This window comes from Ovis aries, chromosome 5, assembly GCF_016772045.2.
Source record: "Ovis aries strain OAR_USU_Benz2616 breed Rambouillet chromosome 5, ARS-UI_Ramb_v3.0, whole genome shotgun sequence".
Taxonomy (NCBI): Eukaryota; Metazoa; Chordata; class Mammalia; order Artiodactyla; family Bovidae; genus Ovis; species Ovis aries.
In genome coordinates this window covers 41,253,453-41,277,374 of record NC_056058.1, presented here as the reverse complement: position 1 = coordinate 41,277,374, position 23,922 = coordinate 41,253,453, and the positions used below count along the sequence as shown (strand labels likewise).

Sequence of the window (23,922 nt, the reverse complement as noted above, 5' to 3'; positions counted from 1 at the left end):
GCTTTTTCTGCCTAGTACTCCAGTCATCTCAGGGGACGGGCCCTCCCCTGCCCCCTCCCAAGGGAGACCACTTTCTCTTTCCAAGGCTCACCCACAGGGCCTTTGCATATGCTCTCTGCCCCACACACCGCACCCTGTGCACCTAGTCCTTCCTCACTCTCCGCAGTGACAGCCCCTACCTCGCTGGCTCCATTTCTTGGGACCTAGCATGTGGTCCCTAGCTGGCACCCAGGCAGCCTGTGCTTGCCCACAGGGGTGTGGGCGCCATGGAGATTGTGGCCATGGACATGAAGGTCAGTGGCATGTACATCGCTCGCCAACTCAGCTTCTCTGGTGTCACCTTCCGCATTGAGGAGATCCCGCTGACCCCAGCCTTCGAGCGCATCTATAACCGGGCAGCCTTGCTGGTGAGCCTCTGACCTAACAGACAGCCTCGGTGTCCCCTTGGAGTTCTGCCCCATCACCTTCAGCATCTCCCCTTGAGGGCGCCACTCAGATTAGTCAGACTGTAGACAGGAGGAAGCGGCTGGCCCACCCACCTCATCCTTGGCGGGAGCCCAGCATCTCAATCCCATTCTAGCTGGGGATTCTGTCGGACTCCCCTCCCCCACGTTGCCCCCAGGCGTGATCCAGAGCTGGTGGCCATTTCAGGTTCTCTCTATGGGGCCGTTCTAGGTGTTACAGGGTGTGGAACAGCCTCTCTGGCCCGACCAGGTCAATACCAAGAACCCCCTCGCTGGTGACAACTACAGATGCCCCAGACATGGCCCGCTGTCCCCTGGGGGCCAGTGGCAGGAGGCGGGCAGGGCAGATATCCCCACCACTCTGGAGGTGTTGGCCATTTACCCTCTGATTACATGAGTGCCATTTTCACCGTGGCTTTCCAAACGTTATACATCTTGGATTTTTAGCATTTCTGACCATCCAGCTATCGCCAGGGCCTCTGTATAGCCCCACTTACAGCCCCTATTCTCTGGCCCTACATTTCTGTGGGGTGGGGGCCGGCAGTAGCAAGCTGAGCTTTGCATGTCGTTGCAGTGGGCCGAGGCCCTGGGCGTGTTCCAGCAGGCAGCCGATTGGATTGGCCTGGAGTCGCGCAAGTCCCTGTGGGGCCAGTTCTGGTCAGCTCATCAACGCTTCTTCAAGTACCTGTGTGTGGCCGCCAAGGTGCACCGGCTGGTGGAGCTGGCCCAGGAGGAGCTGGCACAGGACAAGGTGAGCTGGGCTGGGCTGAGTCCCCAGAAAGAAGCGGGCACAGGCTTGTGTGGAGAACGGGGTTGTCTGGGAGCTGAGGCCAGCCATTGGTGCCAGGTTAACGTCCCAGGGGATGTGGGCTTGTTAGGGTCTGGCAGCCTGAGTAACACAAGGGAGGGAGGACGGAGTAACAGGCCAGCCCCATGTTCCCAGCTGCAGGGGCGGGTGTGGGGGCAGGGGTACCAAGCCTGCTCACACACACCCTCCCCCTGCAGTGTGTGGTCATCGGGCTGCAGTCCACAGGTGAGGCACGGACCCGAGAGGTGCTGGGCGAGAAGGAGGGACAGCTTGATGGCTTCGTGTCCGCCGCCGAGTGAGTGACAACTTTAGGGCCCTTTCCCTGTGTGACCAACCCTGGGGCCGACCTGGAGCCTGGCCCTGCCTGTGACCCCAGCTGAAGGAGCCGACCCCGACCCTCAGAGACCTTAGGTCCAGCCCAGGTTATTAAGCCAGAAAGGGTAACCATGGGGACCCAGCACTCTGTGGGCACCAGCAGGGTCCTGAGACTTTCTAATGAGGCTTCCCCAGGCTTGCCCCCTACATGGGTACTGGGCTGATTCAAGGACTACACAGATTTTAGGGACTGTCCCTGGTGGTCCCTGAAGCCCCTGGCCTCCCTTCTCACCCTGGGCGAGGATCCCAGCACAAGGCCCCTTGCCTGCTCTGCCTCATCCCGTCTCTTCCCGCATGGTCCAGCATGTCCTCCCTTCCCTTGGGCCCCCCACCCTGGGATGCCCCCCTTCTACTTCAGAGCCATCAGTGCTTGCAGGCAGAGCCCCACCCAGCCCCTCACCTATATTTCATCCATTGCCCACCAAGTATGGGTAGGACCCTGGTGGGACCCCTGCCCCTGTCCCTGCAGCTCCTTCCCCCTCTACCCATCTTCTCTGAGTCCCTGTGCTCAGACCCACCCTTGGGGCCCCTTGGTGCTAGGCGTCCACTCCCTGCAGAGTAGCCCTTAACACATGGGACCCAACCCCTCCATGTCTCCCAATGAAAACAAACTCTGCGTCTCACTTTCAGAGGCGTCTTTTTGTCACTAATTCAGAAGCACTTTCCTTCGACCAAGAGAAGGCGAGAGAGAGGAGCAGGCAGTAAGAGAAAGCGTAAGTGCCTGCCACCCACCTGGACCTTGTGCCTATGGCCTCTCACTGCTTCTGCCAGCCCTCCAGCCTCCCTCCTTTCTGACCCTTGACCTGGGTTGGTGTGCTGCCACACAGCCACATGGCCTGAGCCCATCCCCACCCCAGCCCTCCAGCGCAGCTGCTCAGTCAGCAAAAAACCCCAGTGCTGCAGGATGGTGGTGTGGCTAGTGCATCCCCAAGGCCTTCAGCCGCATCCCCAGAAGACAAGGCCTTGTATTCCCCAGGTGAAAGTGAGCCTGAAACCACACTGGTCCAGGGGACCAGGATGGAGCTTGTACAAAGCACCCCAGGATAGGGGAGTGGCCCGAGCACCTACCTGCAGGCACAGACTGCACCCTGTTCTCGCAGGCAAAGGCTGAGCATCCTCTCATCAGGGGGAAGTGAGGCTCAGAGAGACCAAGCAACTCACCTGAGAGCACACAGCCAGCCTTGGGGCCCAGTCCTGCCCCTCAGGCTAGAAGCGCCCTCCAGGGTGTCTGGGACAGTATTCAGGTTACTTGGGCCCCTGGACCGCCACCCCCGAGGGCTTGGGCATGTCCTCTGGCCGACCCACCCAGCGCCATCTTGTGAGGTGGGGCACATGGCCTCCCCAGGCACCACTCAAGGACACACTGCTATGTCAGGAAGTCTGGCAGGGTCAGTAACACGTCCCCGCCAGCAGCAGGGCCCAGACATGCCACAGCTGCACAGGGGGAAGGGGCTTGGGCTATAAGCCCTAACAATTCAGGCATGCAGCCTGTCCCTGGGCCACTGGGAGTCTCCCCGGGACCAGGCTGCAGTGACCCTTGACTGCTCCTCTGCAGGGCGGCCACGGGGCCGTGGGGCCAAGGCACCCAGACTGGCGTGTGAGGTGGCAGGTGTGATCCGCATCAGTGACGACAGCAGCACGGAGTCGGACGGCGGCCTGGACAGTGACTTCCACTCCTCGCCCGAGTCCCTGTTGGACGACGATGTGGTCATTGTGGATGCCATCGGGCTCCCGGCCGATGACCGCGGTGAGGCCCAATGCCGCCCTCCCCATCCTTGCTTCTCAGGCTCTGAGCAGGAAGTCAGGGGCACATGAGCAGGGGCAGCCAGGGGTTCGGGGAAAGATTCTAGACCCCCACTACCCATGGACTCCCTCACCCTTGAGGGCCCAGGGCTGGGAGCAGGGCTGTGGACAGGCAGCCTGGTCCAGTTCCCCCTGACCCTCCGGCCCCACAGGCCCCTTGTGCCCCCCACAGCGGGACCTGCACGGCCCCGGTGTCCTGGAGCGGGTTGAGCGGCTGAAGCAGGACTTGCTGGCCAAGGTGCAGGCGCTGGGCCGGGAGCTGCCAGTCAACACCCTGGACGAGCTCATCGACCAGCTGGGGGGCCCAGAGTGTGTGGCTGAGGTGAGCTCTGGTGCCCCCTGGTGGCCAGCTCGGTGGGGGTGGCTCCTGGGTCCAGTGTCCTGCTTTCCCCTTCAGGCAGTGCTGCCCAGGCCCAACCTCCAAACCCCCTCCCTTTCCCTTCCTCTCTTCCTCTCTTCCACTGTGTGCCTGTGCGCTTTCCCGGGACAGGCCCTGGTGCCACCTCAGATCTGTCTTGGTCCTATGTGGTTGGGTTGCAAAAAAAGGACTCAGGAAGATGTAGTGACTGTGCCTGCTGACGACCCCGTGGGTACCTGAGCCTAGGGAGAGGCCAGGTTCTGGCAGCCCCCACCACCCACCCACACCCAGGAGCCCCAGGAGCCAGGTGGGGGGACAGATGGGGAAACAGGCCCATGGGGACCAGCCCCTGGGTGGCCACACCAGCTGACAACCTGTCTTCTCTCCCCACCACGGCCACAGATGACCGGCAGGAAGGGCCGCGTAGTGTCCAGACCTGATGGGACAGTGGCGTTCGAGTCACGAGCGGAGCAGGGTCTCTCCATTGATCACGTGAACCTCAGGGAGAAGGAACGCTTCATGAGTGGGGAGAAGGTGGGGGCCCTGGGGCACCCTGTGTGGTGGCTGTATGTGGGCTGAGAGGTGAAGGGCTCTTGATAGACTGGCTGGAGGACCACCAGCTGTGTATAGGGGTGTGTGCTGTGCTTGTGTGCCTGAGTAGGGCCCCCTAGCCCTCACCAGTCCCACTTTCAGTTTGAGTCGTCCAGGCCCTCTGTCAGTCTAATGTCTGCAGGGCCAGCAGACTCTGGGGGTGTCTCAAGGTGGTCCTGACTCTAACTCTAAGCCCACAGAGGCCCCTCAGGGACACACATACCTGACTTTGTGTGGGTCACCCTGAATGCTTCCAGTTAACCCAGGGCACATGGGGTGTGGGGTAAGGTGGAGCAGGCTGCCCGCCTTGCCGCCCCTCTGACCCATCGCCGACCCTGTGTCCCAGCTTGTGGCCATCATCTCAGAGGCCTCTAGCTCCGGCGTCTCCCTCCAAGCTGACCGCCGGGTCCAGAACCAGCGGCGCCGGGTGCACATGACGCTGGAGCTGCCCTGGAGCGCTGACCGAGCCATCCAGCAGTTTGGTGAGCCCTGTTCCCACCCCAGGCCACGCCCCAGGGGCCCCACCTGGTCCCTAAACACCCCTTCTGCCTCCAGGCCGGACCCACCGCTCTAACCAGGTCTCTGCGCCGGAGTACATCTTCCTCATTTCAGAGCTGGCGGGGGAGCGCAGGTTTGCTTCCATCGTGGCCAAGCGGCTGGAGAGCCTGGTGAGCCTGTAGGCAGGGGGCGGGCTGGTAGCTCCCAAGGGGGGCGGGCCAGGGAGGAGCAAAACATGAGTAACGTGTGATGGCCTCCCATCCTGGGCAGGGGGCTCTGACCCATGGGGACCGCCGTGCCACTGAGTCCCGGGACCTGAGCAAGTACAACTTTGAGAACAAGGTACCTGAGGAGGTGGGGCCCAGGAGAGGAGTGTTCCCGGGGTGCTGAGACCTGGGGTGCCCCAGTCTCTGACATGGCCCTTGGCCCTCCCCACAGTACGGTGCCCGGGCGCTCAGCTGTGTCCTCACCACCATCCTAAGCCAGACGGAGAGCAAGGTGCCACTACCCCAGGGCTACCCCGGAGGGGATGCCGCCTTCTTCCGCGGTGAGCTGGTAGACCCCCCACACATACACACCAGGGGCACAGGAGACACTGGCGGTGAGGGGGAGCCCCGGTAGACTGTGGCCAGCAGTCGTGCGAGGCTCTCCCTCCCCGCAGACATGAAGCAGGGGCTGCTGTCAGTGGGCATTGGAGGGCGCGAGTCCCGGTCCGGCTGCCTGGACGTGGAGAAGGGTGAGTCCCTCGCCAGCTGGCACCTCCAGGATGGGGAGGAGGGGGCGGATATGAGGGGAGAGGGGGAAGACAGGGAGGCCGCCTGGACATAGCCTGAGGCACCCTGCCATCCGCAGACTGCTCCATCAGCAAGTTCCTGAACCGCATCCTGGGGTTGGAGGTGCACAAGCAGAATGCGCTTTTCCAGTACTTCTCCGACACGTTTGACCACCTTATCGCCGCCGACAAGAGGGAGGGCAAATACGACATGGGCATCCTGGGTAAGCGCTGTGGGGATGCCTTCCCCTGGGCCAGGCCCCAGACCACCGCTCACCCCACTTACCCACTCACCCTCTGCAGACCTAGCCCCTGGCATTGATGAGATCTACGAGGAGAGCCAGCAGGTGTTCCTGGCGCCTGGGCACCCGCAGGATGGACAGGTGGTCTTCTACAAGGTGAGCAGCTCTGCCCCGCCCCGGCCCCGGCCCCGCTCACTGCCCCTCCCCACCCTGTTCACTGCCCCTCCCAACACCTGACACCTGTGTGCCCGCAGATCAGTGTGGATCGTGGCCTGAAGTGGGAAGAGGCCTACGCCCGGTCACTGGAGCTGACAGGCACCCACGACGGCTTCTACCTCTCCTACAAGGTGGGTCCTACAGCAAGCCCTCAACGCTCTCCCAGGGGCAGGACCCAGGCTGGTGGGTTGTCAGGGGAGGGCAGTGGCCATCCTCACGCCCTCTTGGTTGACATGCTTTCTCGGATACGCGGCACACCCCTGTGCACTGCCCCATCCAGGTCCGTGGCAACAAGCCCAGCTGTCTGCTGGCCCAGCAGAACCGCGGCAAGCTCTTCACCGTGTACAAACCCAACATAGGACGGCAGAGCCAGCTAGAGTCCTTGGATAGCCTGAGCCGGAGGTTCCACCGGGTAGGTCCCCGGGGCCCCCTCTGTACCCTTAATGGTCCAGTGTCCAGCAGCCCCCAGGCTGCCCTGGCCGCTAGGTGGGGGATGAGCAGCCCTGGGTCCTTCGCGACGCAGTTTCCCGCCGACCAGCTGGGGAGCACGGAGAGGCTCGTGCAGGGGCTCAATCCGCTGTGTCCGCAGGTGACAGCAGAGGAGGCCAGGGAGCCCTGGGAAAGCAGCTACACCTTCTCGTTGACGCACTGCAGCCACACCACATGGTGAGGGCCCGGAGTGGCCTGGGGGGACTGTTGGGGGCACGCGCTTGCTTGCGTGGCAGCTGGTTGTGAGCCGCGGTCCCTCGCAGGAACCGGCACTGCCGGCTGGTGCAGGAGGGCAAGGACTGCACACAGGGCCTGCGGCTGCGCCACCACTACATGCTGTGCGGGGCCTTGCTGCGGGTGTGGGGCCGCATCGCCGCCGTCATGGCCGACGTCACCAGCAGCAGCTACCTGCAGATCGTGCGCCTCAAGACGAAGGACAAGAAGAAACAAGTTGGTGAGTCAAGGCACCAGCGGGCTGGGGGAGGTGGGCAGCCTCAGCTCTGCCCCACAGGCCCTGATGCTCCCACCCCTGCCCCGCCCCACCCCCCGCAGGCATCAAGATCCCAGAGGTCTGCGTGCGCCGCGTCCTGCAGGAGCTGCAGCTGATGGATGACGACGTGAAGCGCAAGCAAGCGCGTACTCGGGGTCTCCTTGCGCCGCTGCCCACCCCACGCCCGCTTGCTCTGCCCTTCGGCCCCGGGGAGGTCCTGGACCTCACATATAGCCCACCGGCCCAGGCCTTCCCCGCGCCCTCACCCTTCACCTTCCCAGCCCTGGGCCCCGGCCCCGGCAGCCAGCTGCTGGGCGCCCCTGACACCCCCGACACCCCGGCTGACCCAGTGGCACTCCTGCACCAGGGTTGCGAAATCAACTTCAAGGAGGTGCTGGAGGACATGCTGCGCTCCCTCAACGCCGCACCGCCAGCCGAGCCACCCGGCCCTCTGGGCCCTCTGGGCCCTCTGGGTGCAGGGGCAGCGGGCGCACCGGCAGGTGGAGCACCAGAGCGGCAGAGCGTCATCCAGTTCAGCCCCCCCTTTCCCAACTCCTAGGTCCAGGCATCCTTCCTGAACGAAACTTATTTATCCGTAATAGGCTCCTGTCTACACGGGCAAGAGGGTGGCTAGCTGAGCAGGGCCGGGACCCCAGCCGACTACTGAGAGGAGCAGGGCCAGGGGCCCTTCGTCCAGCCTCCCGAGGCCTCTATTGCAGTGCCTTCCCGCCTGGTGCCTGGGCAGACCCCGAAAATGCTGTCCGCCCTGGGGGACCCTCCGAGGCCTTGCCTGGTGGGCAGTAGCCTAGTGCAGCCCCCACTCAGGATACTTGGGGCCCAGGCAGGGCCTGGGGTGGTGGCTCTTCTCTGTGCCTCTATCCTCTACTGCGCCCCCTCCAGGCCTGGGTTGGGGCTCCAGGGCTCCCACCCCACCCACCTTACAAGGCCCGGTCAGACCTATACCCCTGACATCCACAAAACTGGGTGGCCCCAGGAGCTGGAAACTCAGGAAAACCCCAGGTGCTCAGGGCCCCACCGCCTCTGGGGGGCTCCAAGGGGCAGATCCCCTCTTAATATATGCAACCCCTCCCTGCTCTCTGTGCCCTAAATTATTGTCCAGCCACCTCTCTCAGGGGCCTGGAATCCCTGCAGAGTTGGTGGCTGGCCCCCTGGTTTCTATTTGTATTTATAATTAATTCAAGTGTATATATGTAAAGAGATCTTTTTTAAATATATGTGCCTTTTCACTACTTGCCAGGCTGTCTGCTGCTGCGACCTGCAGGGCAGCTGGGTGGGGGGGGGGGCAATGGTGGTGGGTGCCCTGCGTGTTCCTTCCCAGTGGTGTGTGGGTGAGGTCAGAGTGACTGCTGGCCCTCATCTCTGCCAGCTCATCTCACCCACAATGGCGCCTGGCCCGTGGATGCCTGGGGCCAGGCTAGGGGAGACCCCACCCCACTGGGCCCTTTGTCCAATGTAATCCTGGCACCGGGATAGCAGGCCAGCTGCCTCTGAACTAACTATACCAAGCCCCTGGAGCCTTGGACCAGATGCCCTGCTCCCTGCCCACTAGAGATGTGACCCCACTGGGACCCCCTTGGTGATGCTGAGTCCCGTTCCTCAGAACCCCTTGATTTGGACTGACTGCCATCTCTGCCTTGGTTTCTTCCCAGGTCTGCTCCAGATGGTGTTGGGTGTGGCAGGCAGGGTAGCCCAGGGACAGGAGAGCCCAAGAGTTGGGCTCAGTCTGGAAGGCAGGACAGGATGCCCAACTGTTTCTGGAAACTGGGGAGCATGCCCAGCCCATGGCCTGGAAGTTGGGCTAGGGAGCAGTCAGGAGACCCTCCTAGAAGCAGCCAAGGGTGGTGGAGGTGGCTCTTGACCTGCCATCCGGACGTGGCCAGTCCCCTCCCCTGTAGGTCCCCACTCCTGGGGGAAGGCTGCTGATCTTTCTGGCTGGTGGGGGCAGGAGGGGAGCCAACTCAGCCAGGCTACAGCTGTCTGCCTGCCTCACTCTCACAGGATGGCCCCTTTGAGCAGCAGGTAGGCTGTACCCACCCACAGCCCTTCCAGGGAGTGGGGCTGCATCTGCCAGGTGAAGCCCATGGGCAGGCCTGATGCCCGGACTCTGTCCTCATCGCAAGGCCAGCATGGTGAGCAGTCCCTGCCAGGCATGGCTCGGTACCCAAACCAGCTTGGCATGATGCCCAGCCTGGGTGCAGCGGGCCTCCCAACAGCAGGGTCACGAGCCCAGGTCCCCTGATCTCCCACACCTGGGTACACTAGAGGAGACCAAGGCCATCTGGGCTGAGAGCAGTAGCCAATGAGGAGGCATTATCTCCCCCAGGATCAGCTCAGCTGGGCCGGGCTGAGGAGATTAGCAACCCCAGGCAGGACAGATGGAGCCCTCTGAACCCTGAAGGAACTCCACCTCCCACTTGCCCCCACCTCCCTCAGCCTGGGGAGTTGATGACACCTGCCTCTGAGCCCTGAGTTAGCAAAAGCCAGGAGCAAGCCAATCTGTGTTGTACATTTTATTCCCACAAGGCAGCCAGGGGTGGGGTTGCCAAGCTGCAGCCAGGCCAAGGGAACTTCCTCCGGCAGGAGTGCACGCCAGGTTCTCAGGTCTGCCCCACCAGGGGCTGGTTTTCAGACAGACCATCATAGGCACCAGGGGAAGGCTCCTCGGAACACAGGCAGCAGGCTTGGGTAGGGGCAGCACCTTGTGGAGCTAGAGGTAGCACGGCAGATCCTTCTCTATCACCTGCGGGGGAGAAGAGGGTGAGGGACGACTTTTCCCGAGTCCCCCCAGCGGGCTCCCCAGACAGGCACCTACCAGGGGCTCTTCCATGGGACCATACCGCTTCACCACACAGCCGTTCTTATCAATCAGGAACTGCAAGGAGGCCACCGTGGTGCTGAGGTGAGCCAGTGGCCTGCACCTGCCATCCCCATGGCTCTGCACTCTCAAAGCAGCACATCTGTGGCTGGTGGCTGTGTCTGTCCACCCCGCCAGGGCCCCTGACCCCCCCTTACCTTGGTGAAGTTCCATTTGATGGCGCTACAAAAGAAGCATGAGGTTGTGAGGAATCCCTTGGCAGTTGCAGATCCCCCCCCTCCACTGCCCTGGGGAAGCCATCCCATCCTCCCCAGTCTTCCAGCCCCCAACTCACTTTCCCAGCATGCCCCTCCCCTTGGGCTGGACTTTCATCCATTTCCACAGAGGGTGGGCGTCGTCCCCATTTACACAGATCTTGCTGAACAAATCGAATTTGACGTTATAGCCAGCAGCGAACTCTTTGATCTCCGCATTACTCCCTGGCTCCTGTGTAGACCCGGGTTAGGGAGGGGGGTGAGTGGGGAGGGGCCTATACCCTCTTTAGTCCCTGCTTCCACAGACAGCTCCTCTCTCCAGCCCGCACAAAGGGACACACAGGGACACCCAGGGCCAGCCACGACGCACCTGCCTCCCAAACTGGTTGCAAGGGAAGGCCAGGATCCGTAAACCACACTCGGCGTATCGGGCGTGCAGGTCGACCAGCTGAGTGTAGTTTACGTCAGTCTTGCCTCATTGCGAGGCCACATTGGTGACGATGCACACGTGGCCCCTGGAGATGGGATGAGGCGGTCAGGTCAGGGCCACGACCTTACCCCCGCCGCCCCCACCAAGTGGGCAAGGACCCACCGGTACTTGTCCAGGTTAACCATGCGCCCATCGATGTCCTTGGCTGAGAATTCGTGCATGGAGCGAGCACAGCGCCAGTCGTCGCGGGACGCGCACTGCAAGGCAAGGACAGGCTGAGCGGCCGACTGACCTCGGGGCGTGGCGCCCGCAGCCGCTCGGCCCACTCGCCCAGCCCAGGGTACCTAAGGGAGAAAAACTCAGGCCCTGGGACTAAGCAAAATGTGAGGCTCCTCCTCAAAGGCTCCCCTGTACAACAGGGAGCAGTGGGCCGGAGTCATTGAGACCTAGGGAGGGCTCGGGACCCTGCCAGGTGCCCCACCGGATGGGGGAGGCCGCTGGGTGTGGGGGCCTCCGTGCGCACCGGGTCTTGGGATTCGGTGGCGCAGCCGCTCTCCCCGGCCGGGGGTCCCGCCAGCCCAGGGCTCTCAGGAGCTGGCCTCCTCCGCCGCGGGCGCGCCCTCCTGCGACCGCATACCCGAGCCCTCCGCCTTCGGGGGGCTCGGCGCCGTCGTCCGGCCGGCAACCGGCGCCGCTGCCCGCGACGACCCGGGGAGCAGGCGGCTGCGCGGCCCATGCCCGCAGGTCTCTGACTGAACTTGTGCCCACCGAGTGCCGGGACCCGGGGACAAAGGGCCGGTAGCCAAGGGCACCAGGCCGCTCCTCTGTGACGCCACTGCAAGAGGCCCCGGGGCCCGAAGGGCGGGGGAGGGGCAGTGACGACCCGCGGCGCGTGATCCCGGATTTCCACCCCTTAGGCCGCCCCCACTCTCCAGGCTGCAGTCGGGGAGCCAGAGGCCGACGGCGCCACCTTCAGCTGCCCCGATAGAGCAGCCTGTGCGCGTTGGGGGCTTCCAACCTTGGGTTCTGACCGCCCAGCCCTGTCTCCGGCCCCCGGACGCCGCCTCGGTCCCTGACCCATACTCGGACCGTGACCCCCGCCAGCGCTCTAGCCCCGGTCCGAATGGCCGCGGAGGGGGCGGCCGGCGCCCCCCGCCCAAGGTCGCCAGAAGGCAGGTCGCGCGCCCGCCCAACGGCCCACTGGCCGGCCGGCGGCGCCGCACTCACCATGGTGCTGGCCAGGCCGGGCGCAGCCAGAGCCCCGCAGAGTAGCGCTGGCTTGAGCAGGCGGTACAGACGGCTAAAGCTCATCTCGGCGGTGGGGGGCTCGGGAAAGCAGCGCTCCTCCCCTCGCCGAACCGACCAATGGACGCGCGCCGGCGGGCCTTACCTCCCCGCCCTACGCCACGCCCAGCAACACTCTCACTGGTCGGATGCTCAGGCGTCGCAGACGCGTGCCCACACCAGCCAATGGGAAGCCGGAGTGAGGCTGGTGGGGCGGGGCCTGGGCAGGGCTGCGGTTTTTGTCGCTGCATGTGACTGCGCATGCTCGTGCGCGGGCGGGCGGTGGCGTCCGCGCAGGCGGCGCGGAGGTGGGTGGCGGACAGTTATCCGCACTGAAGGATGCCCGACAACTTGAGATACTACTGGAAGCCCGTGGCAGGGGATCGGGGTGGTGGGGGGAAAGGTTGGCTCGAACTTTCAGAAAATATGCCTCAGTTTACTGAACACGTATTTGTTTCTTTGAAATGTAAATAAAACCACGCTGGGCGTCGGACTACCCCCACACCGGCTGCGGTGTCGCTACGAGGGCCTGGAGGTCACCGGCGGCGACAGGCCCGGATGGCTGTGGCGCTGCCGCGGGGTGCGCAATGAGCGCACGGCCGGAGGTCGCCGCCCTTGGACAGCGCAGGCTTAGCCGCTTATATAAGTGACACGTGAGCCCTGTGGGGGTAAGGGAAGCTTCGGCAGTTACCTTGTGGTCCCGCCCCCTTTTCTGAGCGGACGCGCTGGTGTGTGCTTAGAAAGGAAAACACAAGACCAGAGAAGTTTGTTGTCACTTCCAACGTGACACAGCACGAGTGCACGCGGTAGGAGACAGAGCGCCCGCTGATCTGGCTCCTGGCGCATTTCCACTCGAGGCTCAGGCGTTGGGCCACCGCCCAGAGAGCAGGGCCATCCCATTCTTGGGAGCTGAGTCACGGAATTCCACAGCCCGCCTGGCTGCCCCCCACCCCCCCCCCCCCACCCCCAGCGGCGGAAGGACGTTGACCTTCGGCCAGGAGGGTGGTTTCAGCTTGTGCTGTTGGTCAGTTTCGCTCTTCTTGGAACCTCCTGGTGGACGTTTCTGCAGAGGCCTTGGGGGCAGGACTTTGGGGGCTGTGCTTATTTGGGGGAACGCCCCCCACACACAACACATACACACACACCCTGCAACCTAGGCCTGCCCCAGGGGGCTTAGGAGGCCGCATTTGGTGGCAAAGGGGACAGGATCCCTGGGGCCACGTTGCCACACTCCTGTCTTGCACAACAGCCTTCATGTACTTCTGCCTCTCAGCCTGATTAACCAGAGCCGGTGAGTTTTGAAGTCACATCTTTGCTGGAGCCCTCATTATCTCAGCTTAGCTATCTCACTTCTCAGGAAATCTCCCCACTGGGGCAGGCAGCACTGGGTGTCAAGGCCCACACCAGCCAGTCTGAGTGGCCCTCAGAACAACACAGCTGCTCCTAGTTTCCTTTATGGTGGGATCTGTAACTTTGTCATGAAGATGGCCACCCTCTGACTGGTTACTTGAGGGTTTCCAGGAAAATAGCTTAGGATGACTCCCCCTCCCCGTGGAGCCCACTGCAAGGGAGACATGGGCAAGGTCTGACCCCAGTCCTGACTTCATACCAGTTACATTGAGAGCAGAGGGGGCAGGACGAGCTGCTGGCTGTGGTTCCACTGGCTCTGGGAGGGCTTTGTGCCTGGGGATTCACTGCTGTTCTAAACATTCCTCCCCTTACAGAGGAGCCAGTGGAATCCTGGGGAAGCCCCATCCAGGCCCCAGGAAGGCTCCCCTGTGGTGGCCTTTGAGTTTAAAATTCACATAACATAAAATTCACCATTTTAACCAAAGCATACAGTGATTTTTAGAATATTCACAATGTTGTGGGACCATCACCACTATCCAATTCCAAAACATTCTTAATCACCCCAAAATAAACTCCACCCCCATTTTGTAGTCACCCACCCCAACCCAACCCCTGGCACCCACCATCTATTTCCTCACCCCGTTAAAATTCCTATGAGTGGAATTAGACAGCGCTTCTTTGCTTTCTGTGTCACGTCATTCGAAAAGAAACCCTGTCCCCATTACCAGTCTCCTCCATCTCCCTACCTCAGCCCCTGACAACCATGAATCTACTCTGCGTGGATTTGCCTGTCCTGGACTATTCACATCAGTGGAGTCATATACTAGGTGGCCTCTTGTGTGAGGCTTCTCTCTATGAGCAACATGTTTTCAAGGTTCATCCACATTATAGTGTGTGTCAGTGCTGCTTTTCATGGCTGAGTAATATCCTATGAAATGAATGGACTATATTGTGTTTACCCATGTATCCATTAATGAGTATTGTGCTATTGTACCATTTGGCTTTGTGATGCTGTACAAGACTTTTTGCATAGGCGTATGTTTTCATTTCTCCTGGGCATGTACCCAGGAGTGGAATTGCTGGCTCACACGGTCACTTTAGGTGTTAAAAGGAGCTGCCAGGCTTCCCCACAGCTGCTGCTGGATTTCACATCCCCAGCCAGGAGTGTGTGTGTATGGGGGGGTGGCCTGATTTCTGACCCCTGGGCTCTGCCAATTGGCAGAGCTGCATGGTGGCGGGTTCCCAGGAGAAAGTTGCAACTCCATGTCCCATTGCTGAGGTCACACAGTCACAGGCAGAATTCTGATTCATGGGCGATGGGATGGGGCCCACCTGCTCCTGTGAGTCCATTCTCCCCTCTTCCCTGCCCCAAGGAACAGCAAGGTCACCTAACATCCCCTGCCACCCACACCTGGGCCTTCCCCGGGTAAACTCCAGGCTGCCCTTGGGAACCTCCAGCAGTTCTGCCCCCTCTCCCACTCAGATTTGCCCATCACCTAGACACTCTTTCTCCTGTCTTAAAACTCACTCTAGGGCATCCCTGGTGGCTCAGTGGTTAAGAATCCACCCGCCAATGCAGGAGAAATGGTTCAATCCCTGGTCCAGGAAGATCTAACACGCTGGAGGGCAACTAAGCCTGTGCGTCACAACTACTGAGTCAGGCACCCTAAAGCCCGTGCTCTGCAACAAGAGAAGCCACCGAAATGAGAAGTTTGTGCACCACAACTAGAGAGTAGCCTCCACTCGCCACAACTAGAGAAAGCCTGTGCTCAGCAGCTAATACCCAATGCAGCCAAAAATAAAATAAATAAAACCCACTCTAGAACGCCTCTCTTTCTCCCCCTTCATCCACATCTCCAATTTCTTTCCTCCCATAAAGAAAGGCCTCCTCCCTGGATCTGCCCTCTGTGGTCACAAACAGTGGCCCCTGGGCCAGTCCCCTTCTCAGTCTGCAGACCTGCTTTGACAGCTACTCCACCCACCTCCTCCAGATACCTCCTTCACCTGACTCCAGGATACCAGGTTTCTACCCACCCTTTATTCTGTTTCAGGAACACTTGGGTATCGCCCTGCAATCTTCAGCCAAGTACATATGCAGTGGGTTCTGTTCTTGCCCCTGTTCTACAAAGGAGGAGGGGGACATTGAGGCACAGAGAGGTTAAGTAATGTGCCCAGGTCGCACAGCCAGCACTGGAGCCCAGGTAACCACATCTCTTTGCCTTCTGCCGTTTCCTCCCCTCCTCCCAGCTTCAGGGCTCAGGCCTGACTTCTGATGCGCTCTGTGACCTCATCAGCCTCTCAACTCCAGTCTGCACTGTGCGCCCACAACATCCACATCAGCCTCCACTCCAAGCTCATCCTGAGTTCCAGGCTTGTGCCCTACTGTCCCCTGGATGCTCCCCGTAGGGTCCCCCAGGAGTCCCAAGCTCACCATATCCAAGATCTGCTCCAGATCTGCCTTCTATGCCTCCCCACCGAGGTCTGTTCTTCCTCCTCTGCTTGTCTCTGTGTCTTTCCACATCCTGTCCACCTACAGATCCTATGAGCGCTGCCTTCTGGACACCCTAGACCTGCCCACAGCTCATCCTTCACTTGAGGCCTCATCTATCTCTGGCCGGGACGGTCCTCCCTAGCCCACTCCTTGGTCTCCCTGTTTCTGCCCTGTGGAGATGCTGAAAATGGCTGCAAGCACAAACTTCTCAAACCCAACCAGCAAGGGCTCCCAAGATCTGCCCCACCTGACCCTCTGACCCACAGGCCTCCTTGCTGCCAACATGCTAGGCCTCAGGGCCTTTGCACATGCTGTACCCTCTACCTGATACACTTTCCTCGACATCCCCAGGGCTTCTACCCTCTCACCCTTTGGATTTTTGTTGGAACCTTCCATGACCACATTTGAGACTTCTCTATTTTTTCTTCCACAGCACTGTCTCCTTCTAACACGCTGTATCATTTACTTATGTCCGCTGTTTCTGTCCTGTCTCTCCCTGGCATGTAAGGATGCTTGGTCTGTTTTGTTCCCCGTCTCTTTGGCTCCTCATTAAATACTGAATCATTGAATTAATATATTACTGAATGAGAAGTTACTGACACAAGTAAGCTGGGCTGAGCAGGCCTGAACAAACCTCCTGAACGAACTCGGAGGGGAAGGGCCGATGCAGAGGTTGTGCACTCTTGGGGTATCCAGGCAGGGGCTGGGCTGGGGCTCAGCTGCATTTTGTAAGCACCAGGAACTATACCAAGCTCCTCCCAAGTACGAGCATCTCTTTAGATCCTCTAAAATGGGGGACACTTTATTCTTTTCATTATACAAAACGGAAAACCGAGGCTCCGCTCACACTTCCTCAATCTCTCCAGATTCTAAACACTGTCCAGACTGACGTTGAGCAAAAACCACCACTCCCGAGAAGCCGTGCCGTCAAAGCATCGCGAGAACTTCCGAGGGGCGGGTGGGCGGTGCTGTTTGAAAGCTGCTCGCGCAACCAACCGCCGCTTTAGGAAGGCTAGGGCTGCCCTTGGCAGTGCCGCTCCCGAAGGTCGCTGTATTCAGGCGTTCGCCTGCGACAGCCCTGCACGGGTAGACGACGTGTTGGGGGCCTGATCAGGACTCGGAGTAGGCACTGTGGGCCCTGGTCGTGCTGGTCGCAGGCGCAGTGTGTGAGAGCGGCGGGAATCATGGACGATGAGGAGGAGACATACCGGCTGTGGAAGATCCGCAAGACCATCATGCAGGTGAGCCGCGCGGAGGCAGCCCTCCTTGGAGAACGCGGTGAGGGCGTGCCTGGCTGCGCCAGACGAACTGGGCACGTGGCGGCCGAGGCGTGAACGGCGGGTGCTAGGGCCCGTTGATGAGGACGAGCCTCTTCACCCGCGGCGGCGCGGCTGGAGCGGAGGAGTCGAGCCCCAGAGCCCCCAGAGAAGGGGGTCAGGATCTCGCTCGAGCTGGAGAGAGGGAAGGCGGGAGACGCTGGGCCGCCTTGTATTTGTGTTTCTGGAGGGTTGTGGTGTTACAGCCCCTGATCCTTGAAGTTCTTAATCAGTAAGAATTGATAACAGGCCAGACTAGAAGGTCAGGCAAGGCTTTGTTGGAGCTTATGCTGCAGCAGGAGGGAGCGAAAACAAGCAACAGGCGCCCTTCTTAGGTCGTCTTGAATGGGATAATGGGATGAGGGTGGGCGCGGGTCCAGGGGTCATGCCAGAGTGATGATTCGGGTGGTCTGCCTACCCTCTGGGTGGTGCTGTGTGCAGGGATCAGGCCTGGCACCCAGCTTTTGCTCCGGCACCTCAGAAGTGGAGGTTTTGACTTTCTGTTGTTGTCTATCATTTGCTCGAGCTGGGCAATTGCACGGTTATTTTTAGTCCCGCATGGTTTCTGGGTATTCTGTTGCTGGAGAAGATGTTTGTCCAAGTGCAGGCGCTGCCGCAAAGGGTCCCAGCTCCCAGCCTGTCTTATCAGCACCACCGTAAGTGCATAACGCAGAATCCCGGGTTCTTGACGGTGGAAGGAACCCTGGTGGGCTGGTCTGACTGCTGTCTGGTGGTTACTTAGATGCCTTGCCCACCAACTCAGTCTCAGTGTCACAGCAGTCACACCAGCTTTTTCTGTGTACCACATGCTTTAAGCCACCATGTGAGAGGGGTCCAGTGTGATGCCACAAAGACTTGGGGCCTTGATCAAGAGCACCCAGCCTCCTGGGAATTGTGCTGGAGCTAAGGCTGGGCTATGACCCAGCCTCTTCAACACTTGGCAGAGCTACTCAAGACAGGGCGGGAGCAGCTGCGCTTCTACCTGATGGTGTCGGGGCTGCGGGAGAGGAGACCCAGGTCTCTGAATGGAGACTCGGCGGGGGGTGGGGGATGTGGGCAGGGCTGGGTGGCAGCTCCAACCTTCCTTTGTCTGGGTCCTCACCTAGTCTGTGTGCTCACAGAGCCCTAGTTTCTGAGCAGGACCTTGAACTGCTGGGCCTCAGGCTTTTGCCTGGTTTCACAGCCAACACCCGCCCAGCCTGCTGTACCTGTCAGACCTACGCCCTGGGGCCTGACTCTGGACTCAACATCTCCGCTTGCATCCCAGGCCTTTCCCCAGTCTCCTCTGCGGTGGGTGAGGCCACCGGAGCTCTGGCTGCTGTCCTATCTCCACTGTGCGATCGATCACCTGCCCTTTCTCTCTGCAGCTGTGCCATGACCGTGGTTACCTGGTGACCCAGGACGAGCTGGACCAGACTCTGGAGGAGTTCAAGGCCCAGTTTGGGGACAAGCCCAGTGAAGGGCGGCCAAGGCGCACGGACCTCACGGTGCTGGTGGCCCACAACGACGACCCTACTGACCAGATGTTCGTCTTCTTCCCAGGTGAGGGCTGCTCAGGGCCAGCTCACAGCAGCCACCTGCTGTGCGCCCCAGAGTCATGCACCCACCCTTATCCTTCTGTCCCCTGCCCTCCTTGCTCTGGGAACCCCTTCTCCAGCTTCCCTCTTCTCGATCACCCATCCATTCTCTCTGGGCCTAAAGATCACATTTCCAAATACAGTTTCATTCTGAGATTCCAGGGCCAGGACCCCAACAGAGGGACTTTGAGGGCAGAGTGGGTTAGTGGAATGGGAAGTGAGAGCAGCTGGAAGGGGCGGACATACTGCACACAGACCCTGGGGCTGCCCTAGGTGCTGACCTGCTGGGCTCCTAGGGTCCGGCTGTTCTGTGGCAGGCCCTGCATGCTGCCAAGACCATGAGGACCCCCAGTGCTACGGCATGGAGATGGGTGGTCTGTGTCTGGCAGGACCATACTCTCTGGGTCAGCTCACCTCAGCTTACCTCTGAGAACCCCAGCCCTTGTCTCATGAACTCCAAGACTAAACCAAATCCAGGGCTTCCCAAACCTCAGAGCCACTGAGCCCTGGCCAAGCCCAGACTCCCAGACCCCACTTCCAGAAGAGGTCCCTGAGGTCCAGGGCACCCAGGGCACTTGTCAGCTCCCATGTGACCTGGAGGCAGCCAGCTCCCCCATTCTGGGAACCAGCTGCCCAGTTCTTGCTTTGCACACGGGGAGGCTGAGGCCCAAGAGTGGGAGTGGCACCGCAGTGCCTTGGCAGAGCCAGGCTAGAACCTGGGTGCCCGATGGGAAGGGGCCCTGCAGCACTGATCAGCCTGTGCTCTGCCTGCAGAGGAGCCCAAGGTGGGCATCAAGACCATCAAGGTGTACTGTCAGCGCATGCAGGAGGAGAACATCACACGTGCCCTCATTGTGGTGCAGCAGGGCATGACGCCCTCTGCCAAGCAGGTAAGCCTGCCCCGCCAGGGTGGGATGGAGCCTGGCCAGCACCTCTGTCCCCAGGCCCGGGGACCGGCTGCCACACTAGCTCCCAGCCACCCTGGGAGCATCCTGACAGGTACTTACCTTTCTTGATGTGAGATGAAGGCCTTATTACTGCTGAGAGCCTGGGCGGAGTTGGGTGGGGTTTCCCAATTTATGATGCGCGATGTCTTTCTGAGCCACAAAGGTAAACCCTGCTCCACTTCCAGGGTGCTAGCTGCCCACGAGGAGGAGCTGGGTTGGGGCAGGCCTCGGGGCCACAGAGGGGCGGGCGGCTGCCCCTGCTGCACTTGAGGGTTGACGTCTCTTCCAGTCCCTGGTTGACATGGCACCCAAGTACATCTTGGAGCAGTTTCTGCAGCAGGAGCTGCTTATCAACATCACAGAGCACGAGGTAGGGGTGCGGGGGCTCGGGTGGGATGAGACTGGAGACCCAGCCCCCAGCCCCTCACCTTTTTAGGAACAGCAGACGTCCGGGGGCCCCCTAGTGTGGAAAGAAGGTAGGGCGATCCAGCCTTCAGTCAGGAGTTGGGGGGCGGGGTGCAGTTTCTATCTTCCCTGCAGCCCTGGCTCCCAGGATTGTGCCCTGTGGCCCATCTGCAGGGTGGGGGTGTAGGCTCCAGACACGCACCCCCTCCCTCCCAGTGTGGAGTTAGGACTGGCTCAGACGCTTGGAGCCTGAGCTGTACCCCTCCCCTGGGGGCTCCGGGGTCTGTAGTCCCATGGAGCCCGGGTTCTCTTCTCACAGCTGGTCCCGGAGCATGTGGTCATGACCAAGGAAGAGGTAACGGAGCTGCTGGCCCGGTAGTATCCTTTCTGGCCCCTGACTGGGCCCAGCTCCTCTCCCCACCCTGCCTTTCACCCCAATCCCAGACCCCCAGTCAGTCCAGTGAGGCCTTTTCCCTGACCTGCTACCCAGTAAACTCCGAGAGAACCAGCTGCCCAGGATCCAGGCAGGAGACCCTGTGGCGCGCTACTTTGGGATAAAGCGCGGACAGGTAAGAAGCCCTCCCAGGGTGGAACTAGAGCCAGGGCTTCTGGGCAGGGCGGAGGGAACCCAGGCTGCTGCTCCTGCACCACTCCAGCTCTGCTTCCTGCCTCTAGGTGGTGAAGATCATCCGGCCGAGCGAGACTGCGGGCAGGTATATCACCTACCGGCTGGTACAGTAGCTGCCTGTGGACAGACAGCTGGCATCGAGGGCCCAGGCAGTGGTACTCATCCCACTCTTGTGAGCGCACCGCACCACTTCCCTCTCTGCAGGCAGCCCCAGTTCCGGCCTGGTTGTACCCAGCTTCTGTGACGAACAGTCACAGATCACACGACTAACTGCCCGTTTCTCTGCCAGCATGTCCCCTGGGGGACAGAGAGACTGTTGTGACCACCCCCTCTCCCCACCCCACCCCCGCTGCTCCCGGCCAGGAGTGTGGGAGCTGGTTGCCTTGGGAACCTTGCCTCTGCTCCCCCTGGATCCTAGGGTGCTTCGCCTTGGGCCTAGGATCTGCCTTTCCTGGGCTGAGAGTCCCTGCAGCCTCTCCTGGATGCCAACCCCTGGCCCTGGATCCCAGCTGACGGTGCCTCTGGAGGGGCCAGGACACCTCAGGGTGGCCCGGCATCCTCTGGCCTCCCCTCGCTGTGTCCCCCACGGTGGCCCTGATGCTGCCTGTCCAGGGGCTCTGAGGACAGCAGCGGATGGAAACTGGGATTTGGTTGCTTTGGAATGCTGGGCATCTTAAAGAATTAAAGCTATTTTGAGTAATAAGTTCACTTATCTGAAGACCAAGGCAAAACAACCCTGGGTTTGCTGTGAGCAGCCTTGCTCAGGCTCTTAGATACTCCACAGGGTCACTGCTCACTTCCCCTGGAGGAGGCAGGGGTGGAGCTCCAACACACCCCCTAGCTTTGCTTCTTGGTGCTCTTCTTCCATAGAAGTTGGGGGTCAGACTACCTAGTTTTTCTCTATACTAACTTCAGAGGCCTCCCTCCCCAGGCTAAGTGCCACTGTTTGTATTTTTAATTAATAGCTTCGTTGACGTGCAATCTACATACCATACAGTTCACTCGTTTAAAGTTCATGGTTCTGTGATTTTTAGTACATTCAGAGTTGTGCACCACAGTCAACTGTGGAACACTCCATCACTCTAAAAGAAAGCCCCATCCTGTTAGCAGTCACCCCAGCCCGACTACCACTAACTCTGTTTGTCGATCTGCCTGTTCTGGACGTTTCCCACCAGTGGAATCACACCCTGTGTGTCCTGTGTCTGCTGCCTTCCTGAGCATCGTGTTCTCAGGGTCTGTCCACGTGGTAGCCGTGTCAGGGCTTCTCTCCTTTTCCTGGCTGAGGGGCGCTCCCGTGTGTGGAGGGACACTGTTTCTTCTTCAGCTGATGAACCCAGGTTGTTTCCATTATGAGTAGTGTTGCTGTGAGCATCCAGGTACACATTGCTGTGGTTGTATTTATTTTTCTGGGTGTGGTGTGTATGTTGGAGTAGAACTGGTCTTGCAGAAGCTCTGGTCACCCTTTGGAGAAGCTGTCAGACTATCTTCCCTGTGGCTGCCCCGTTTCTCATTCCTGAGCCCCATGGAGCGGTCCCACTGTCTCCACCTCCTTGCCAGCACTGGTTCTTATGGCCTGGGGGATGGGGAGGGGGTACAGGGTGGCCAGTGGTGGCGCTGTGGTTCCGGTTCCCTTGCCAGGTGCTGTGGTGGTGAGCACGGGGCTTGCCAGCTACCTGTGGGTTACCTCAGATACGTGTCTGTGCACAGGTCCTTTGCCTCTTGTTTAACTGGGTTATTCGTCTTCCACTCCTGAGTTTTAGGGGTTCTTTATATATCCTAGGCACAAATTACAAAACAGTTCCCCCACGTTTTATATTTCTTAGGTGTCCCATGTAGTGTTTTTCTTTTTTGACTGCCTTGGGTCGTAATTGCGGCATGTGGGAGATCTTAATTCCCCAACAAGGGATCAAACCACCGCCTGCTGCGCTGGCAGGTGGATTCTCAACCACTGGACCCCAGGGACGTCCATCCCCCTGTAGTCTTTATTTGTGGGTCTCAAATTCTGGGTTTATTCCTGGGCATTGTGTGACCTGGGGTGGTCGCTTTCCCACAGACAGATGGTGCTCTTGACACTGTTTATTGAGGAATAGTGCTGCCCTGAGTTTCCACTCTCTTGTAGTGAACGCATAGACCCACGTGAGTCTGTGTTGAGATCCTCTTTTCATTGATAAATTTAGGTGTTTTTTTTTTTTTAAATACTGTGTTGGTTTCTGCCACACATCAACATGAATCAGCCATAGGTATACATATGCCCCCTCCCTCTTGAACATCCCTTCCCAAAACTTAGGTTTTAAAATCATAATTTTATAGTACATCTTAACAGGCAAACAGGTCTCCCCATTCTCCAAAACAGACATACGTTGTTTTTCAAAACTGTCTCAGCCAGAATAAGCCAGATATAGATGGACAAATTCTATCTGATTCCATTTACCTGGGATCTCTAAGCAGTCAGGTCCACAGAGACAGAAGTAAAAGGTGCTGGGGGCCCATGGACTGGGAAGAGAGAGAGAATTGGTGTTTCCTGGGGACCAGAGTTTCAGTTTGGGAAGATGAGAAAGTTCTGGAGATGATGGTGGGGATGGTTGCACAACCGTGTCAATGTGCTATGCTTGTGAACTATGCAGGTTAACATGGCGGAAACAGCAAACGTGGTTTACAGTCTTGGATGTTCTTAGATTTTTACTCTTGCTAATGAACTCTAGAATCAGTGCATTGATTCTCTGAAAACTCCCTTTTCTTCTGATTGGGGGCTTAGTGGAGGGGGCTGGGTGCAGTCCTGCCCACAGGTGCGGGGCCTAGATGCGAGGTGTGGATGTTCCACCAGCAGTACCAGCTCTCCTTTGGGGCCCCCCCAACCCCTGCTTGTTGCTTGGGGATCGGTTCTGCTGCCCGCAAGTCCCTGAGATTGGTCCAGACACCAGCCTCAGAGCTTCAGGAAGTGGGTACCTTCCCGATTGTGAGCCTGGGTCAGGCCATGCCTGAAGGTGGCACAGCCTGTTAAAGTCCTTTGGTGGGGTCACGTCTGGAACCATTTGCAGTCCAGGCCGGGCTCCTCACAGGCACTTGGGTGCCTGGAGCAGGGTGCTTATCTTACCTCCTCCATGGAGAAGTGGAGGTCCCCTCTGCCCTGCGGAGCACCTGGAAGTGTTCATAGATCTATTCACTCATTCTGTTTTAAAAACTTAGGGGTCAGCAAACTTATTCTATAAAGGCCAGAGGGTGAGTGTCTTGGCTGCGCTGGCCAGGTCACCCTGCTAGTTACTCAACTCTGCTACCCCGCAGGGCAGAAGTGGCCACA

The 23,922-nt window shown here is 59.8% G+C and overlaps 3 protein-coding genes across 14 annotated transcripts in view; 2 read left to right on the top strand and 1 right to left on the bottom strand.

The window, feature by feature from the left end:
• Positions 1-8,356, top strand: part of SBNO2 (strawberry notch homolog 2) — a 42,660-nt gene extending 34,304 nt beyond the window's left edge. For all 9 annotated transcript variants that reach the window (XM_042250464.1, XM_060416442.1, XM_027970166.2 and 6 more), the window contains 19 exons: positions 254-407; positions 1,039-1,215; positions 1,470-1,567; positions 2,278-2,360; positions 3,203-3,394; positions 3,603-3,772; positions 4,211-4,342; positions 4,746-4,881; positions 4,955-5,067; positions 5,168-5,239; positions 5,336-5,444; positions 5,559-5,633; positions 5,750-5,893; positions 5,973-6,067; positions 6,166-6,258; positions 6,408-6,539; positions 6,717-6,793; positions 6,880-7,070; positions 7,169-8,356. In XM_042250464.1, the coding sequence (XP_042106398.1) occupies positions 254-407; positions 1,039-1,215; positions 1,470-1,567; positions 2,278-2,360; positions 3,203-3,394; positions 3,603-3,772; positions 4,211-4,342; positions 4,746-4,881; positions 4,955-5,067; positions 5,168-5,239; positions 5,336-5,444; positions 5,559-5,633; positions 5,750-5,893; positions 5,973-6,067; positions 6,166-6,258; positions 6,408-6,539; positions 6,717-6,793; positions 6,880-7,070; positions 7,169-7,665 (2,740 nt within the window). In that variant the 3' untranslated portion in view covers positions 7,666-8,356. The remainder of the gene's footprint in view (positions 1-253; positions 408-1,038; positions 1,216-1,469; positions 1,568-2,277; positions 2,361-3,202; positions 3,395-3,602; positions 3,773-4,210; positions 4,343-4,745; positions 4,882-4,954; positions 5,068-5,167; positions 5,240-5,335; positions 5,445-5,558; positions 5,634-5,749; positions 5,894-5,972; positions 6,068-6,165; positions 6,259-6,407; positions 6,540-6,716; positions 6,794-6,879; positions 7,071-7,168) is intronic.
• A 1,266-nt stretch (positions 8,357-9,622) lies between these two features.
• GPX4 (glutathione peroxidase 4) lies at positions 9,623-11,990 on the bottom strand. 2 transcript variants are annotated; one of them, XM_027970172.2, is made up of 7 exons: positions 11,854-11,990; positions 10,789-10,883; positions 10,567-10,711; positions 10,277-10,428; positions 10,140-10,164; positions 9,940-9,999; positions 9,623-9,867 (listed from the first exon to the last, which is right to left on the bottom strand). In XM_027970172.2, exons 1-7 carry the CDS (start codon positions 11,935-11,937, stop codon positions 9,835-9,837), a joined length of 594 nt encoding a protein of 197 aa, XP_027825973.1. In that variant the 5' UTR covers positions 11,938-11,990; the 3' UTR covers positions 9,623-9,834. The 2 variants fall into 2 exon arrangements, with proteins under 2 accessions (XP_027825973.1, XP_060272427.1); XM_060416444.1 differs by having other exon boundaries at positions 9,623-9,999.
• A 4,880-nt stretch (positions 11,991-16,870) lies between these two features.
• On the top strand, positions 16,871-21,327 carry POLR2E (RNA polymerase II, I and III subunit E). Of its 3 annotated transcripts, none has more exons than XM_027970170.2 (7): positions 16,871-16,992; positions 18,435-18,609; positions 19,419-19,534; positions 19,881-19,961; positions 20,316-20,374; positions 20,487-20,565; positions 20,672-21,327. In XM_027970170.2, the coding sequence occupies exons 1-7, from the start codon at positions 16,936-16,938 to the stop codon at positions 20,735-20,737; spliced, it is 633 nt and encodes a 210-aa protein (XP_027825971.1). In that variant the 5' UTR covers positions 16,871-16,935; the 3' UTR covers positions 20,738-21,327. The 3 variants fall into 3 exon arrangements, with proteins under 3 accessions (XP_027825971.1, XP_042106396.1, XP_027825972.1); XM_042250462.1 differs by having other exon boundaries at positions 20,286-20,374; XM_027970171.2 differs by lacking the exon at positions 19,881-19,961.
• The last annotated feature ends 2,595 nt before the right edge of the window (positions 21,328-23,922 follow it).

Bases quoted from the DNA above. Each gene is read 5' to 3' on its own strand.
- POLR2E (XM_042250462.1), top strand. From the start codon at position 16,936: ATGGACGATGAGGAGGAGACATACCGGCTGTGGAAGATCCGCAAGACC. The intron at 16,993-18,434 runs GTGAGCCGCGCG...TTCTCTCTGCAG, and splicing joins TCCGCAAGACCATCATGCAG to CTGTGCCATGACCGTGGTTA. The intron at 19,962-20,285 runs GTAGGGGTGCGG...CGGGGTCTGTAG, and splicing joins TCAACATCACAGAGCACGAG to TCCCATGGAGCCCGGGTTCT.